This window comes from Physeter macrocephalus, chromosome 16, assembly GCF_002837175.3.
Source record: "Physeter macrocephalus isolate SW-GA chromosome 16, ASM283717v5, whole genome shotgun sequence".
NCBI lineage: Eukaryota > Metazoa > Chordata > Mammalia > Artiodactyla > Physeteridae > Physeter > Physeter macrocephalus.
The window spans coordinates 66621695-66637875 of NC_041229.1; the positions used below are offsets into that span (position 1 = coordinate 66621695).

A 16181-nucleotide genomic window follows, 5' to 3' on the forward strand; every position below is an offset into this window, starting at 1 on the left:
AGCCACACAATGAGCAGATTGGACTCTGGGAGACATCCTATAGTTCATTGCCAGTGTCCCTCCAGGGTGGTATACTAGTCCTCTAAGCTCAGGGTTCTGTACCTCCCAGCAGGAAAGTGTAACAATTAACACTGTAAGAGCAAAGCAGAGCTCCGAGGAGCCCTCAGCCTGTTGAGAAAAGGGGTAACTGATGGTGGAGAGAAAGTTTGAGAGTTATGCCAATTACCCATTTCTTCTTCGGATTTGTTTGACCACTAGCCGCAGCATTTCTGGACCACATTAGCTTAGCTTAGTCCGTTATAAAATCAATCTTACTCATTTGCTCTTTTGTCTTTTAGTTTCACTGAAAGTTATTACAAGAACCAGCCATATGAAATATGCTTCTATATTTGCTGCAGGATCATTACTGAGTACACTGTTCATGACAACACAATGTTCTCTGTCAAAATTCCTATGTCAGACAGTTCTTTTAGAATTTAGTGCCAGGAAAAAATTTCCTCCCCTAGGAATTTTTATGCTTCCTTCTTTCTGATAAGGAAAGCCCTGTAATATATCACATTTCCCTTTTGCCTTGGATGCCAGGAAGCTCAAAGCCAAATGTGATGCTTAATCATAACTCTGTTAACGTTCACAGATGGCTGATTTGGTTCCTCTTTATTCCCTTGGCCCCCATTTTCTATTTCTGTTTTGATTAGCCTCTCTGCAAATCCATTCCATGTCCTTTTACAAAGAAGTAGGTATGACCCCTTGCCCTTTTGAGGGGCAGGTGGTTATAGCGTGCTCTTGTTCTTTCTCCCAGGACTATATCGACACAGAGATGCTGCTGTGTGCAGAGAACGTGAACCAGGACAACCTGCTTTCCTATGCACGTGAAGCTGCAGACTTCGCCACCAATTACCAGCTGCCGTCTTTAGACTTTGCCATGAACCATTACGGACAACCCGACGTGGCCATGTTCGATTTCACCTCCATGTACGCCTCCGAGAATGCAGCCCTGGTGCGCGAGCGACAGTCACACCAGCTGCTCGTGGCCCTGGTGGGCGACAGCTTGCTTGAGGTACTGCCTGCTTTTGGAGCCCCCTCATTCCTGCTGGAAGACAGATCCCCACATTGCTATTCTAACTGGCAGCATCTGCTGTCCTGCAGCCCAAGGGAAGGACAGGCTCTCAGCCAACTGGCAGGACTCTGCCGAGCACATCCTGGCCTCAGAGCCTGACCTTTGATGAAATTTAGAGGGGTCAATTCTGCCTGTATACAGGCAGGAACACTTTCTCTTGCCCCTCTGGGTTTTTCTGGGCTGACTTCTCGATTGAAGTAGAAAATTAAGCGGCCCGGGTCAGGCCATCCTTCCCAGAGCATGCAGACCCGCAGCTGGTTGGAGACTTCTTCCTCCTCTGGGTGGATTTCTGTGGCCTTTCAGCATCGAGTTTGAATAGGAGCAAGAAAGGAGTGTGGGCCCCAAAGTCCACGGCCTCCCTGCTCAAAATTCTTCCCAGAAAATCTGCAGATGCTAGGATTCTTGCAGTAAATGAATGATTTCAGAAAGGGTAAACTTTTATCTTAATGTAAAGCACTGACCAAAAAATGTTGATGTATTTATCCGAAGTTAGCATCAAATTTCAAACCACACTTCGGGTGCACGTGGAACAGTTTAGTTAGAACTTAGCTTGGTGAGTCAATGCTTTGCCCACCACTGTGTGTGGACGCAAACCTAAGCTCCTTGCTTAAGCACTCAGCACCCCCCCTGCTTCTGTCCCAATCCTCCCTCCCAGCTTTCCCTCTCCCGGTACTCCCCGCCCGTGCTCTCTGCTGCACCCAAACCAGACGGGCTGTTTTTCCATCCGCTCCGTCATTTTCCCGCCACCAGGCCTTTGCCCACACTGTTCTGAATGGATCAAGATCAGAATCCTATTCATTCTTTAAAATCAGCACGAATGCAGCTCTTCCCTGAAGCATTCCTTGATTTCTGTCTCCCTCCCTCAGGGTGGTTTTGCCTCTGCCTATTTGAGTCCCCAAAGCAATTTTGCTGTTCCCGTGTCATGGCACCCTTGCATATGACTTTGTGCTACAGCTATTGGTGTTTGTGGTGAGTCCCAGTGGGCTGCCTGTCACCTCTCTGTCCCCCCAGTGCCTCGCACAGGCCTGGCAGACACCAAGTGCTGGATAGAATGGGATGGCAGGCTGGGGATCACCGCAATCAACTAGAACTTTGCACGTGTCCTTTGCAGCCGTTCTGGCCGATGGGCACCGGCTGTGCCCGCGGCTTCCTGGCAGCCTTTGACACGGCGTGGATGGTGAAGAGCTGGGACCAGGGCACTCCTCCCCTGGAGCTGCTGGCTGAAAGGTGAGTATTAACGGCAGGACCCTCAGCTGGAGGCAGGGCCGGGTCAAAACTCAGGGAGTGAGGCTGGATGAACCTGGAGCCTCTGCCCCCTCTCACCTGCCTTCCCACGTGTGGCCTGATTTCATCATTGGGGTCCCCAAAGAAACGTTCTCTGTCAAGATCTACCTCCCCGAGTGATTTTCCGTGGGGGCCAGGCCCTTAAGCCCTGGATGCCAAAGAGAAATCTTCATCCAGGGCGGCCCTGAAGCTGGGGTTCTCGGCACTGCGGAGACACTGAGGAACCAGAAGAGGTTTAGGGGAAGCTTCCATTGCAGCACTGAGTCCCACTCTGTTGGGGGCTGGGTGCTCTGACCTCCCGGGCCTCTTCTGTTGCTGAGATCCTGGGCTTCCTCCCAGACCCCTGCTGCTGGCCACGTGGCTGTGCCAGCTGGTGGACCAGGATAAGTCAGGGCTGGTGGGTGGGGACGGGCCCCTGCTGGTCTTGGGTGTGGAGACCTGTGGTCATGGGGGGCCAGCCACAGGAGGCAGTGTGGCTGAGTGTCAGTTATAGCAAAACCGCAGGTCTCAGGGCTGCCAGCTCTGAGTCCCTGCCCTCTGCCCCGGGGAGGAGGCCAGCCTTACCACCTCCCAGGGTCCCTCCTGCTTCCCCTTGACCATGTTGACCCTCCCCCGCTTTGCAGATCTTGAGAACCAGGAGGGCCAGGCATTGCTGGGAAGGGTTATGCAAACACAGATCTAAGAAGCTCTTGGGAGCAGGGGAAGGCGGGTGGAGGGGAGGAGTGGAGAGAAGGCCGGAGGCTGCAAGAGCAGTCCTTGACCTCTCTGCTCTGCCTTCCTCCAGAGAAAGTCTTTACCGGCTGTTACCTCAAACGACCCCAGAGAACATCAACAAAAACTTTGAGCAGTACACGTTGGACCCGGGGACGCGGTATCCAAACCTCAACTCAAACTGCGTCAGGCCCCATCAGGTAAGACCTTGCCTGGAGTCCTGTGTGGGTCACCAGGCACTGAGCGGTGAGAAGTGGGGGGGTCACCTAAAATCTTGGCACATCCTTGGGACCCAGGCCACCATTGCCTCTTGGCCCAAAGGTGAGGCCAATTCCTCTCTCTGGGAAGGCCACAGAGTAAAGTAGAGTCAGCATCTCTCTAGCCAACAGGAGAGAACTAGAACACATGTAAGTGTGTGTCCACATATGTACGTGTATTTACGTATGTTTATTTGTCACTGAGCGTATGCATTGCTGAGCGTACCTCTCTCAAATAATCTACTTGATCAAATATCAAGTTCTTTCCGTCCGAGGTCCTAGAGTCTATTTTCTCTCCCATCGACTTAGAGTCACACAAGCTCTGACCTCTTCAGTCAGTGGCACAAAGAATGGTGTGAATTTTAAAAATCAGCCAATTACATATATTCACACTCGAGTTCCCCCACATTTGGGTGGATGACAGATCCGCAGCTCTGTCTCAAGTTGCTGGTTCCCTTGCTGAAGGTCATGTCCTTCGGTGAGAGAGGAAAAGGCAGCCAGTGTCGATGAGAGGGTGGGGTGGGTTCGGCGGCCCTGCAGCGACTAGGGTTTGGGGGAAAACTAGCAGACAGCTGTGTGTCCTCTCTCGCTCCTAGGTGAAGCATTTGTACATCACTAAAGAGTTGCACCAGTGCCCTCTTGAGAGGCTGGGCTCAGTGAGGAGATCCGTCGGCCTCTCCAGGCGGGGTAAGTGGCCCTCCTGGGACCCCAGCGTTGCAGGGAGGAGGCCTGCTGGGTGGCCACTGGGGCGCAGGCCCTGCAGCCAGCCTGGCTCTGATCCAGTGACCTGCATGACCTTGGCCAGGTGCCTCTGCTCTCTACACTTCAGTTTCCTCATCTGTAAAACCGGGACAAGGACAGTACCAACCATAGGATCACTGTGTGGGTTAGAGGCGAGCGCTTGACACATTAAAGTGAACCGGAATGACTTCCCTGGGACTTGCTTTTCTTTTCCTGTTGTTTCCAGTATGAGGAGTCTTGTCTCCCCAGCTAGATAACAAGCTCCATGTGCTTCACTCTTTTCCTGGTCTTCCAGGGCCTGGCACAGTGCTGTGCACAAGGCTGGTGCTCAGTGCGGGGGGGAAGGGATGATTAAATGACCAGCTTCCCAGCGTCCACCCGGCTGTGCTCAGGTCACCATCCTGCTTAAAGACACACCTGGCTTCCACTGCCTGCCCAGACCTTGCATCCTGCCCGCCATCGGGCAAACTCAGCCTCACCAGCCACTCCTCCCTGCCTTCCACACCCACACGCCCTGCTGCTGCCGCCGGATAAACCATGTCACATAACATGGCAGGTTTCTCTGGATTCTTTGCCATGGCACAGTCCTTTTTGTTTTCCTGGAGATCTCCTTCTGTCCTAGACACTCTTCTAGAAGCAATCAAATGCACCTCCTCCATGACCCTTTCTCTGGCGAGTTCCCCTGCCCTGGTAGACTCTGGCAAACCCGCTCATGTGCTCCCCTGGCATTGGGTTTCTCTGTTATTGTCACCCACTTCTTCTTTTTTTTTTTTTGGCGGTACGCGGGCCTCTCACTGTTGTGGCCTCTCCCGTTGCGGAGCACAGGCTCCAGACGCGCAGGCTCAGCGGCCATGGCTCACAGGCCCAGCCGCTCTGCGGCATGTGGGATCTTCCCGGACCGGGGCACGAACCCGTGTCCCGGCAGGCGGACGCGCAACCACTGCGCCACCAGGGAAGCCCTGTCACCCACTTCTGTGTCTGTCTTCCCCACAAGATAAGCATGTTGTTGGCAGAGTCCATGTCATCCTCACCTCTATGTTCCTAGCCTCTAACCAGGACCTGGCCAGAGGGCGTCTCAGGAATTCTTTCCTGCAGGAGAGCATGCTTCCTGTCCTAGCATCCTGCCCTCCTGCATGCTCTCGACAGGACCCCCTCATGGGGCTGCAACTGTGCCCACAGCCCCTTGCCTCAGTGCTGTTCCTCCTGGTCCCCACCCGTGGTGGCTGACGGAGTGGATCACCAGGGGAACTGCTGAGATTTCCATAGAGCGCTTCACCACTGTCCATCTCCTCTTGCTGCAGAGTCAGACATCCGGCCCAGCAAGCTCTTAACCTGGTGCCAGCAGCAGACCAAGGGCTACCAGCATGTCAACGTCACAGACCTGACCACGTCCTGGCGGAGTGGCCTGGCCCTGTGTGCCATCATCCACCGCTTCCGGCCTGAGCTGATGTGAGTCTGGGGCCCAGCTGGACCTGGCGAGCCCCTCATGGCCCAAGGGGACCCTGGAGACAAGGGAGACCAGGGCTGTTCTAGATGTAGAATCTTCAGGACGTAGATCAATATTTCTCTTTGCGTACTTTCAATTTGAGTTTTTTCTTCAGTTTGTTCTTTTCCCTTTGCACTGATAATTCTGCCAACAACTTGTTTGATCTGCGTTCCTTCTGTGTAAGGAGCAGAAGGACTCAGGCTCAGTGACTGATTTGCACTCATACACCAAACCCCCTTCATTTGGGAAATTTGAGTGTTCACACCTTGGAGCTCTACCCTCAAGAGAGGACTTATGGGCAAGATCTAATTCTGGGGACCAGCTTGAGGGTTTTACAGCCAAAAGAATTTGATTTGTGACCCAGATCCGTTAGCTGTATACTGCTGGGCAAGCCCTTTATCTTCTCTGAGTTTGCTGTCTTTGGATTATGTTTGTGGAGGTGCTTTGTCATGTTGAAAGCACAATACATCTATTATGTTGTGTTTAAATCAACTGCAGTGTAACCTCACACCCATGAGCAAATTCATCCAGAAGGCTGGATGGAAACCTAGTAAAGTTTATCAATTGGTACCTTTAGGAAATCAGGTTACCTTGAGAAGGGGATGAGGCTCTCGCCTCTTACTTTATATAACTTGATTCTTTTATTTACAAGAAGCCCATATCACTTTTGTAATTAAAAGGAAAAGAACGTATGGGAACTATTTAAAAGTAGAGTAGTTCATAAATTTTCTAGTCATTTTCTGATTTTTTCATCCCAGGTAGCAAATGACATTTTCATGGCCCAGATCTGATTGGTTCCACCCTGAGTGAGGACAGGGTTAACGTCTTCCGGCGGAGCCCCCCCTGAGGGGTGGGGGGTAGTGGTGGAGGGATTGGAGCAAGGGCATTGTCAGTGCTCCTTATGGCTAAGTTAGCTCAGCTCAGCTCTTCACCCCTCTGCATCCTCTCCGAAAACTTCACCCTGTTCTGATTCTCCAGCAACTTTGACTCTTTGAATGAAGATGACACTGTGGAGAACAACCAGCTGGCATTTGACGTGGCCGAGCGTGAGTTTGGCATCCCCCCAGTGACCACGGGCAAAGAGATGGCCTCAGCCCCGCAGCCCGACAAGCTCAGCATGGTCATGTACCTCTCCAAGTTCTATGAGCTCTTCCGGGGCACCCCGCTGAGGCCTGTGGGTAAGGACCTGCTTTCAGGATGAGGCTTTGCCAGCCCCTGAGCCGTCTCTGCCATGTGCCCACATCTGGCTACTCTTCACACTGATGTCCTCTGTTCTGGGGCTGACCCCTGCCCTCCCTTTGCCCTTGAGCCCAAACAAGGGTGGACCCCACGCACCCAGACCCATGTATGTAAGTGGGTCCTGTGTGGCAGGTGCCACATGGGGCTGGCCTGCATTTGCCCTTGTCACCGGGAGATCACTGACAGAGCGGCACCAGCCCTCTATGCAGGCCACTGACAGCTTCAGTTGGGGGTGAGGGAATTATTTTGGAGGGGCCTTGTCTCAGTGACACCCCATGAGCTCTGGGGGAGCAGTGGAAGGATCTGGATCTCAGTCTTACAATTATTTCCTAACAGATTCTTGGCGCAAAAACTACGGAGAGAATGCTGACCTCGGCATGGCCAAATCATCCATTTCTCATAACTATCTTAACCTCACATTTCCAAGGAAGAGAACTCCACGAGTAAGTTTCGGCCTGGGTTTGTTTAATTTCTTCTTACACGTGGATGAGTGAGGGGAAGGAAGATGCCACCTGCTGGGTCTTTTTAAGCTGATAAATTACCCAGAGCGAGTGCTCAGGAAGACATGAGTAGAACTCAGCCAAGTTCCCCTGCACCATGTAGCCAGCTTCAGTACCTTCAATGTGGTTATAGGAAGGGCAGGGTAGAGAGCAAAGAGGACATGCTGGTGAGTATTTTTAAAAGTAAATCAGATTAGCTCTGCCTCCTAAGCAGGGAGATGGGCACGATATCTCACTTTGTTAAGCAATTTAGATCAAGAACACAATGGCCATTTAAGAGCAGAAGTGGATGATGAGGCTACATTTACATATTCTGTTCCATTCATTTTTTAAATTCATTCATTCAACAACGTTTACTGGGCCCTGTTCATGCCAACTTTAAGGCTGAATGTTTTGTTTGTTTTTGATGAGGGGAGCAAATATACAGAGGTGAGTAATATATGGACCTTGCCTTTGAGGAGCTCAGAACCTAATAAAGAGATTCCCAAATTTTCCCAACCTATGGCACCTTTATTGTCCTAGTAATTTTTTTTCACACTGCCCCCAGATCAAAAGAAATGTCTAAAATTTTCATTTGTTAAGTAGTTATATCCAAATAACTTGGTAGGGGAATTTTGCAAGGTGTGTGACAGACATCACCATGCTTCCCTAGAAAATCTAAAATATCCTGCGGCTCCTCTCTGAGTTCACTCTGGTGCCACAGGGTGCCTTGGTACGCAGTTTGGAAACTACAGGCCTAATGAGAAATTACAGGGTAATATGAATGACGGCATCTCCATGGAAGGTATAATACAAGTTGCCTTGCTTGCTGTGCTTATTTTACAGATAAAAAGTGGAGGCCCAGAGATGTTAGGCTTCAGGGGCTCACACAGAGCTTGCCTTCCCTCCACTGACTTGGCAGAGGGCTGCAGGCCTCTGCGTGCATCTCAGTGTCTCTGGGTCGCCAACAGGCTCTTAACCGCTGGCCAGTCATGCCTTGTCCTGCCAACCCCTCCGCTCGGGGTGGTCTGGGGCTCCATGGCCTCCTTTCTTTCCCTGGGCTATGTGATCAGTGGTCACTTTTTCCCCTGAGGACTGTGCTCCCTGGAAGGCAGCAGCGGTTGTGCTGACTCTAGGAACTGGATACTTAGTGCTCTACCCGCCCTGTCTCCAGGAAGGGACAGGCTCGGGGGCTGGGGAGGGCGGGTGTGCGGGTCAGCTTGGGTGTAAGCAGAGCAGCTGAAAGGCTGAGCTGCACCCCACTACCCTGTGCCCCTCTGCTCCCCGAGCTGCCCCACTCAGAGCCTCTGTGGGAGACGCCGTGACCCACCGTAGGTCACACTGAGTGAAAGCTGTCTTCCGCAGCCCAGTCGTCGGCTTGCCCCACCTCAGCCCAGCTGCTTTTCCTCTGATGACTGAGCACCCCTACTTTGGGCTACTCCCTCCCAGGCAAGCCAGTGCAGCCTTTCTGGAAGATCTCTGAGCCAAACATTTACCACTTTTCTCCGTTCACCCGCTTTCCTTCCACCACTTAGCCCACAGCTGGGAACTGGAGAGGCATATTTAAACCTTTCACTCACCACACCTCTGTTTACAGAATGACCGAATTGAAACAAACAGCCTGGCCAGCTCTGGCTCAGGAGGTGGGAATGGTCAAAAGTCAGCCGTCAGCCAGGCCCTCCAGGCCCTCTGAGGGCGCCGGAGCGGCCCTCCACTTCGCCCTGGCTCTGCTAGCAAATGCAGCGGGGATGCGTGGGCTCTGCCCGGCCCAGCCCTGGCTGATTTTGGCCCACGTCCAGTCTCCTCCAGGGTGTGCTCCTTGGCTGCCCATCTTGAGAGCGGTTAAAATCCGCAGATCTGATTCCCTCCCGTGGCCCCATTTAATGTCTAAAGTTTGCCCTGCTTCTCAGATAGGTAGAGAGGTTAGGTCACTGAAGTAAGTGCCTGGTGTGGGCATTAGTTGTCCCACCCTTTTTCCTCAAACTGGTGGATTGGTGGGTTTGCAGGGCCACTGGGTCACGTTCTGCCCTGGCACTAAAACACCCCAGCATATACTGTCCACCACTCAACGCCAGTGCAATGGTCCAACCACGTGCGAAGGACCTTCTCCCCTTTCTATCATGTGTCTTCTTCTTACATCTGGATCCTTTTTTGGTCTGGAGAAATCTGTTTACAATGCTCTTCGGTCTTAACATGTCTCATGACCAAAGAGTACTGAGTCCACTCCAGGTTGCCCCTGGATACGCACAGAGGAGGTCCGCACAGGAGACTGAAAACTGCACACGTACACGGGGCTCCCCCGCAGTTACACAAGAAGATGTCAATGCAATTAGACATGCAGTTTTCACTGCCCTGGTTCACGTGCCCCTACAGACTGGAGATGCAGGCTAGGCTGTGCTTGCGTGATTTTGTACACCAGAGCTCAGACACACAATCTGTATGTACAGTTGCCTCTGTATTTGACCTCGCCCCCTCCCCTGGTCCCTCCATTCCCCTCCCTCCCCCCTCACTGACTTCAGAGGACCATCTTGATACGAGGATTGAGCAGCCCACCTTTGTTCACATGTGGCCTCTTAATCTGAAGAGGGCTTATTGTTTCTCTCCTGAGCCACTCTTAACAGTCTCTCTCCCTCCTGGTTTTTGATGTTGGTGTTAAATTCTTCTTTCCTCCCTAATCTTATTTTCCTGATAACATCCAAACTCCAGCAAAAGAGAACAACTTTGGGCAAAATTGAAGGCTCTTCCTCCATCCAGAAACTTGTTTATTTTAGAGAGAATGACTTTCCCATTCTACGCCAAGAGGGTTGTGCCTCTGGTGAGTGGTAACCTACTGGGGTTGGTTATCTCTGAAGACTGGATGGCCCACGCCTGGAGAGGAGGAGAAGAGCTTAGGGATTCTGTTTTCCTCTTAAAGAAAAGCCCTTGGACTGCTGCAGATCTGCCTCTGTCCCAGTCAGCAGCTAGAAGCCTTGTAGCATGGGACAGTTCCTAGAGACTCCAGAGCTCTTGTCACCAGGCTCACAGGTGACATCTGAACAAACATATGTGGTCTCTGTCTCCTGTGTGTGCATGTGAGTGCATACACACACACACACACACACACACACACACACACACACACACACACACACACACACACACACTACCTGTCTGTGCTCACCTCGTCCTACCACACGTGGGTAATGCCTGGATTTATGTCCACTTCAGTTATGACACATATTATATTACATACATAGTCGAGGTGCCTGATCTTTGTTTTCCCCATTCTGGGCCCATTCCTTGAGGGACAGCACAACACAGAAGTTGTCATTTGTCCCTGGAAAGCCCATCCTAGAAGCCAGGTGGGTGGCCCCAGGATTTATCTTGCTTGGCTGGCTGATTCTGACCCAGGTCCTGCTCTAGCGCTGGCCCTGGTGGAGTGGGGTTCACAAAGCATGACTCAGATCAGTGTCTGGTCTGAGCTGGAGGGTCCCCCTCCCAGCTCTTCTCCTTGACCCTCCTGCACAGACACTTTCCAAAGATCCAGGGGCAGTTATGTAAGAAAGTGCTTCCTCCATTCACCCAATCATTCAACACAGATTTACTGAGTCCCCATATTATGCTGAGTTCTCAGTGCTGGGGGCACAGCAGTGAACAAAGAGGGCCAAGGTCTCTGCTGGAGGGAGCTGACCTTCCAGTGTGACTTCCTAAGTTCCTCTCACTCCCCTTCTCCAGCTCTTTTCACAGAACCACCCACCCAGCATCCAAAACTCCCACGAGGGTTCTCGTACTTCTCAGTACGAGTCTTCAGAGACTTGAAGACGGCTTAGGGAGTCAACCCAGGTACTGATGCTGCCCGGGTCAGTTAGCACAGGGCTTAAGCAATGTGCACGCCCCCATCCCACCCTGGGCACCTGTGGTCTGCAGGTCGCTGCTGAGGGTGATCGCTGTTCTGTCCTCTGTGTAACTGCAGCCTGGGATTCTGTGCTGACTTATAGAATGGGGATGCGAGCTGAAGCCCAGACGACAAATACGTATTTGGCTCTGGTGGGGATTCAGCACGTATTCAAACCTCTCAAAGTTCCTTTGCTTGTCTGTGAAATATCGTAATAACATAAACATTGCATTGCTGCGAAGACAGCGTTGAACAAGTGTGAGCTGCAGGTCTGAGCTCCTTCTCTGGCACATGGAAGGGGCTCTGTAAATGATGGTCCCCATCCCATACTGACTAAATGAAGATGCTCGTTTTCTGAAAACGGTAAACCTAGTTGGGCTGACCACTGGCTTCCGTACTGCGGCCATGATGGATCCAGCATTTTACAGTGTCATAGCGCATTTGCTCCTCTTGTTACATTTTGAGGAAGGCGGGGGACATGTTCTCCTCCCAGTTTTAGAGATGGGGAAACTTGGTCTTTGGGAGATTATAATGCAGTGCCATATAGGTGGTAAATGTCAAAGCCAGAACTAGAATTCCGACTTTCTAATTCTGTGAATAGCACTAACCTAACTTAAAATGTCTAACACTTATATCGCACTTCAGAGGAGAAGAAGTGTCTTATATACATGAATTTGTTCATCCTTACAATAACTTACTTATGAGCTAGATAGTATAGTATCTTAGAAGTGAGGAAATTAAAGTCAGAAAAGTTGGGTGATTTTCCTAAGGTCACTTAGCCGGGAAGTAATTCATGTCAGAACTCGAACCCATGGCTCCATACTGCTCTGCCATTGAAGGGAAGAGCTCTCTTGCCAGTGTCACTGACCATCTTGCTAAATATCATGGTGGCCGGTATACTCTCAGGACACTGCCTACAATGGCCAACCTCTTTTCCTGTGACCTAGATCTGAATTTCTCCACCAGCTGACTAAATAGAAAGTTGGGGCCAAAATCACCTTAAGTCAGGCAGTATGGGAATGTGATTATCTTGTGCTGATCAAATAAATGATGAGATTGGTAGACATATGTCTTTGATTTTTTTTTTAATGGAGAACACCAAGTAGTTTAATAAATGCCTTTTGGTATATAAAATCTTTCAAATCATTGGGAAATAATGACAAGAAAGTATCTTAGGGTGAAAGGGCAGGAAAAAGTAATAAGAACGTGAGTTATCTGTTTATTCTCATACTCTCTCAGGGCACAATAAGTATTTTCCTTCCCCCTTGTACCCCAGTTCTCTACAGTGCTAAGCAGAGTCCACGGAGAGGGCGTTACGGAGGCATTTTTGGCTCCCCAATAGTGATATACAGATAAGAAAAAAATTAGATAAATCTCTAGATTTGTGTTTTCTCAAGCTTTTTGTTTTAACCTAGCTCTTATCTGAGAATCAGTGCTTCCATGATAAATCCATAAGGAAGAACAGAGACCCGTTGGATTTGTGTGTTGCTAACCATATAGACTGCGTTTTATTGTCCCGTGGGTCAGGCTGAATCAGAGGAGCTGATGTTGCCCCACCCACTTCCTTTCACCCCTCCCCCCAAGGATTTGGGGGTCTTCTTAGGTGCTGCTGCTGGGTACACTCCCCCCAGGAGTGTTTTCTGTGAGCCTGCGGCTAACGTACCGAGTTTGGATCCACGCAGGCTCAGCTGGACCAGTCACAGCCAGGGCTGCTGAATGCAAGAGAGTAAGATGTGTTGCTCTTTGAGGGAAAAGCCAAGTCCTCATTTAATGTGGAAACAAGAAGAACAACAGAAATCCCTAAGACGATGCATGAAGTGTTCTTGTTGGGAGGAAACCCTGTACTTTCACAGGCTCGTCTCCAGGCCAGTGCAGGGCTCACAGGCCGTGGAGCCAGGCACCCAGACAGCCTGGGCCTCTAGGACCCGATGCTGTAAATAAGGTCATCTGTTTCTCTTGGTGTTTGCCCAGACATTTGGGTTGAAATCATTTCCATTCACAGAATAATGATTTATTGGAAAATGTTGAAGGGAAGGCGAGGCCCTTTGATCTGTTGTTTTATGCTGCCTGAGCAAGGGAAGGGTCACATTTTTGAACAAATATCAATGACTAAACTGTAGTTAATTTTGTCTTAAAAATTTTTTTAAGGTGCTGGTAAATAGGAGGAGGGGCGGGGTGATAGGGAGTGTAAGTGCAGGGGAGCAGGTGCTTGCCTGTGGAAGTAAGTTGAGTACACACTAGACTGTGTGCTGGGGGCTTTGATCATTACTGTTGATTTAGAACAACCAGGAGGTAAAGGATTCTCTGTGATGGGGCAAGGTGAGAATGTGTGGGCCTGACTGGGCAGCATGCCTGGGTTTGAGAGGAGAGGGTGGCCTACAACCCTTTCAGCTGCATCCAGTGTGGAACAAAGGCTGGGATTTAATCTGGCCCTGCTGTGGAGGGCCCCGCTGAGGGTATGGGAGGCTCCCCCAGGGAGGGACGCATAGTCGGTGGGGACGGCTCCATGGTCCTCAGTGGGCTGGCTGTTTGGGGAAGGTCCCAGCTCGAGGTCTAACCCCAGTGTCAAGGAGAGGCTAACCCAGCAGGGTGCGTGACGAGGCACTGAATCCAGCCTGCAGCCCCATCCCAGCTCGTAGCATGAGCTCAACCTGTGCCGTCCCCCTCCTTCCCTTGAGGAGATAAGTCAGACCACAAGTGTGCCCTTGGGTGGCCTTTGCAAGGGTCATGCAGTGGGCTTAGGTAGGGCAGGGTTCTCTGGATTTAAATGTCCAGAGTTTGGAAGAAGAAAGTAGGCTGTAAGGGGTTATCAGTGGGACAACCATACAATTTATTGTCTAAACCAGGATATTTTTGAAAATGAAAGGGGCACTATTCATAATTATGCTGGGGGAAAAAGCAGTACATCAAACTGTCCTGGGCAAACTGGGCTGTATGGTCACCATAGTTTTCAGGCCATATCTGATGCTACTTTGAAGTTAACATAATATCATTTACCAGTAGCTGCAATGGTGGCTGAATGGCAGGCGTAATTTGCCATCAAATTCCTGGACAGCTGATCTAAGTCCCGAGAATCCCTGCCTGTGAGGGGAGCCAGTGGCACCTCTTCGTAGGAGGTGATCTCCACGGCGCAGCATCAGCAGGCCCGGCTGTGACCACTCTGAGTGCAAGGTCATTGACAAGGAGACAATCCCTGCCCATGTCACAGGGATTCTTTCTGCTTTGGAATGTTTTGACATGATTTGGGGGGCTGTGTTCCCACCCGCTTCTGACAGAACCCCTGGCTCCCGAGGTTGGGGAAGGCTCCCTCCTCTGTGCCCGAACAGAGCCGAAAGCATTTGTCACGGTGCAGGGTAATTTCTGCCCATCTGTTTCCTGGGCTGGCAGCTGTGGCGGGCAGGGCTGGATCCCCAGTGCTGGCATCACAGCCTTTGACAGCCCTGAGCTCACCATGCTTTCTTGGCCATCACAGGTGGACAGCCGAACCGAAGAGAATGACGTGAGCAAGCGGAGGCGGAAAGGCTTCAACAGCCTGGACGAGGTTTGTGTGCTCAGTGTGGGCTTACACAAAGCCCGTTTCCTGACAGCCAGGGGCCACAGCCCGTCCTCCTGACCGTGGCAGTCGCCCTGCCCTTCTTTCTTTCCTCTCTCATGAACCACTGGGTTCCAGGCTTGGCTTGATGGGAGAAAGTTGGGTCTGGTCACTAGCTATGTCACCCTCCCAGGGTGTGACTCATATCTGTAAAACACAGATGATGCATTTGAAATGGATGACATTTTGCAGAATTTTTAAAGATTAAGTAAGAGGACGTGTATAACATGCCAATCATGGTCTTTGACACCTAGGGTAATCAAGATATAATCACTATTAATAGTAAGTAGTAAAGAGGCACCAGCAGTCCCACTTTTCTCCCAGTCCTAGTTTCTACCTTTTGTGTTTTCTCTAAAGCAAATGTCCCAGCACCCACAAATGCCACCTTCTGGTGAGAGAAGAAAGTTTCAGGCTACTTTGTCAAAGCCAAGCATGAGTCTCTCTCCTGCTACTAAAAAATTGATCAGAAAAAGAGTATCAGTTCTTGCTTCCCCAGGCAGCTCTGTAAAGAGACCTGAGATATATAGCTCATTCCAAAAAGCCATTCTAATCCACAAAAGCAAGCTTAGATACTGTCTGTGAACTGTAGGAGATCAGTTTTAGCTAGACTACTGGCTGATACCAAAATGATGACATAGAAGCAAGGGAGATAATTTGTAGGATACATTCATACTTCATTTATAGGACTTAGAAAAAAACTTCTTTTATCTTATATGGTTGAAGTACTGCTGCTCTTGGCTCTGGCGTGAGCAAGAAGCCAGTGAACAGGGAGACAGGTGAGAGGATGGAAGCCGTGGCTGATGAACTGGGCTGGAGAAGCATCCCATTCCCCAGTTTCGGGTATTGGCTCTGCCTTAAGTGCCTGTGATTCGCTCCCGCCTCCTCCCAAGAAGCTTCCCTTGGATACATTTTATCCCCGGGGGGAAGTCTTCTCCTGCTTTTCATCTGTGGCTTATTTGAGGGGGTGTTTGTGCTGTTTCTGTTGTTGGCAGCACAAGATTTAGAGTTTGGGAAGCAATCTGGTTGCACCTGCCCCTTCTGAAATGGCTCTGTTTTCTGGGTCAGCTGTTTCGCTATAGTCAGATTTAACCAAGCAATGATTCTCTCTAAACTCTTGCTCCTCATAAAGTGTGGGCCAAGAACAAGGGCACCAGTATCACGTGGCAGCTGGTTAGAAATGCAGACTCTCAGGGCCCACCCCAGACCTCTTGAATCCAAATCTGGTTTTGAAGGAGACCCCCAGTGATTCACGTACACATGAATGTCTGCAAGGGGCCGGTCTGCACGACCCACTGTCCTGGCCTACTTTGGCCTGCACAGTGACCAGCCTAATAAACTTGCCCTATTCACGCTCAAGCCTGTATTGCTATGCAGAGTTACAGTTCCCACTTTGAAGTAGGG

The 16181-nt window shown here is 50.6% G+C and overlaps 1 protein-coding gene across 6 annotated transcripts in view; it reads left to right on the forward strand.

Annotated features, from left to right (window-relative positions):
- MICAL2 (microtubule associated monooxygenase, calponin and LIM domain containing 2) overlaps nucleotides 1–16181 on the forward strand; it is a 173129-nt gene that overhangs the window by 54132 nt on the left and 102816 nt on the right. For all 6 annotated transcript variants that reach the window (XM_055091527.1, XM_055091528.1, XM_055091526.1 and 3 more), the window contains exons 7-14: nucleotides 800–1057; nucleotides 2229–2344; nucleotides 3186–3312; nucleotides 3966–4056; nucleotides 5412–5559; nucleotides 6575–6774; nucleotides 7172–7278; nucleotides 14661–14729. In XM_055091527.1, coding sequence (XP_054947502.1) covers nucleotides 800–1057; nucleotides 2229–2344; nucleotides 3186–3312; nucleotides 3966–4056; nucleotides 5412–5559; nucleotides 6575–6774; nucleotides 7172–7278; nucleotides 14661–14729 — 1116 coding nt within the window. The remainder of the gene's footprint in view (nucleotides 1–799; nucleotides 1058–2228; nucleotides 2345–3185; nucleotides 3313–3965; nucleotides 4057–5411; nucleotides 5560–6574; nucleotides 6775–7171; nucleotides 7279–14660; nucleotides 14730–16181) is intronic.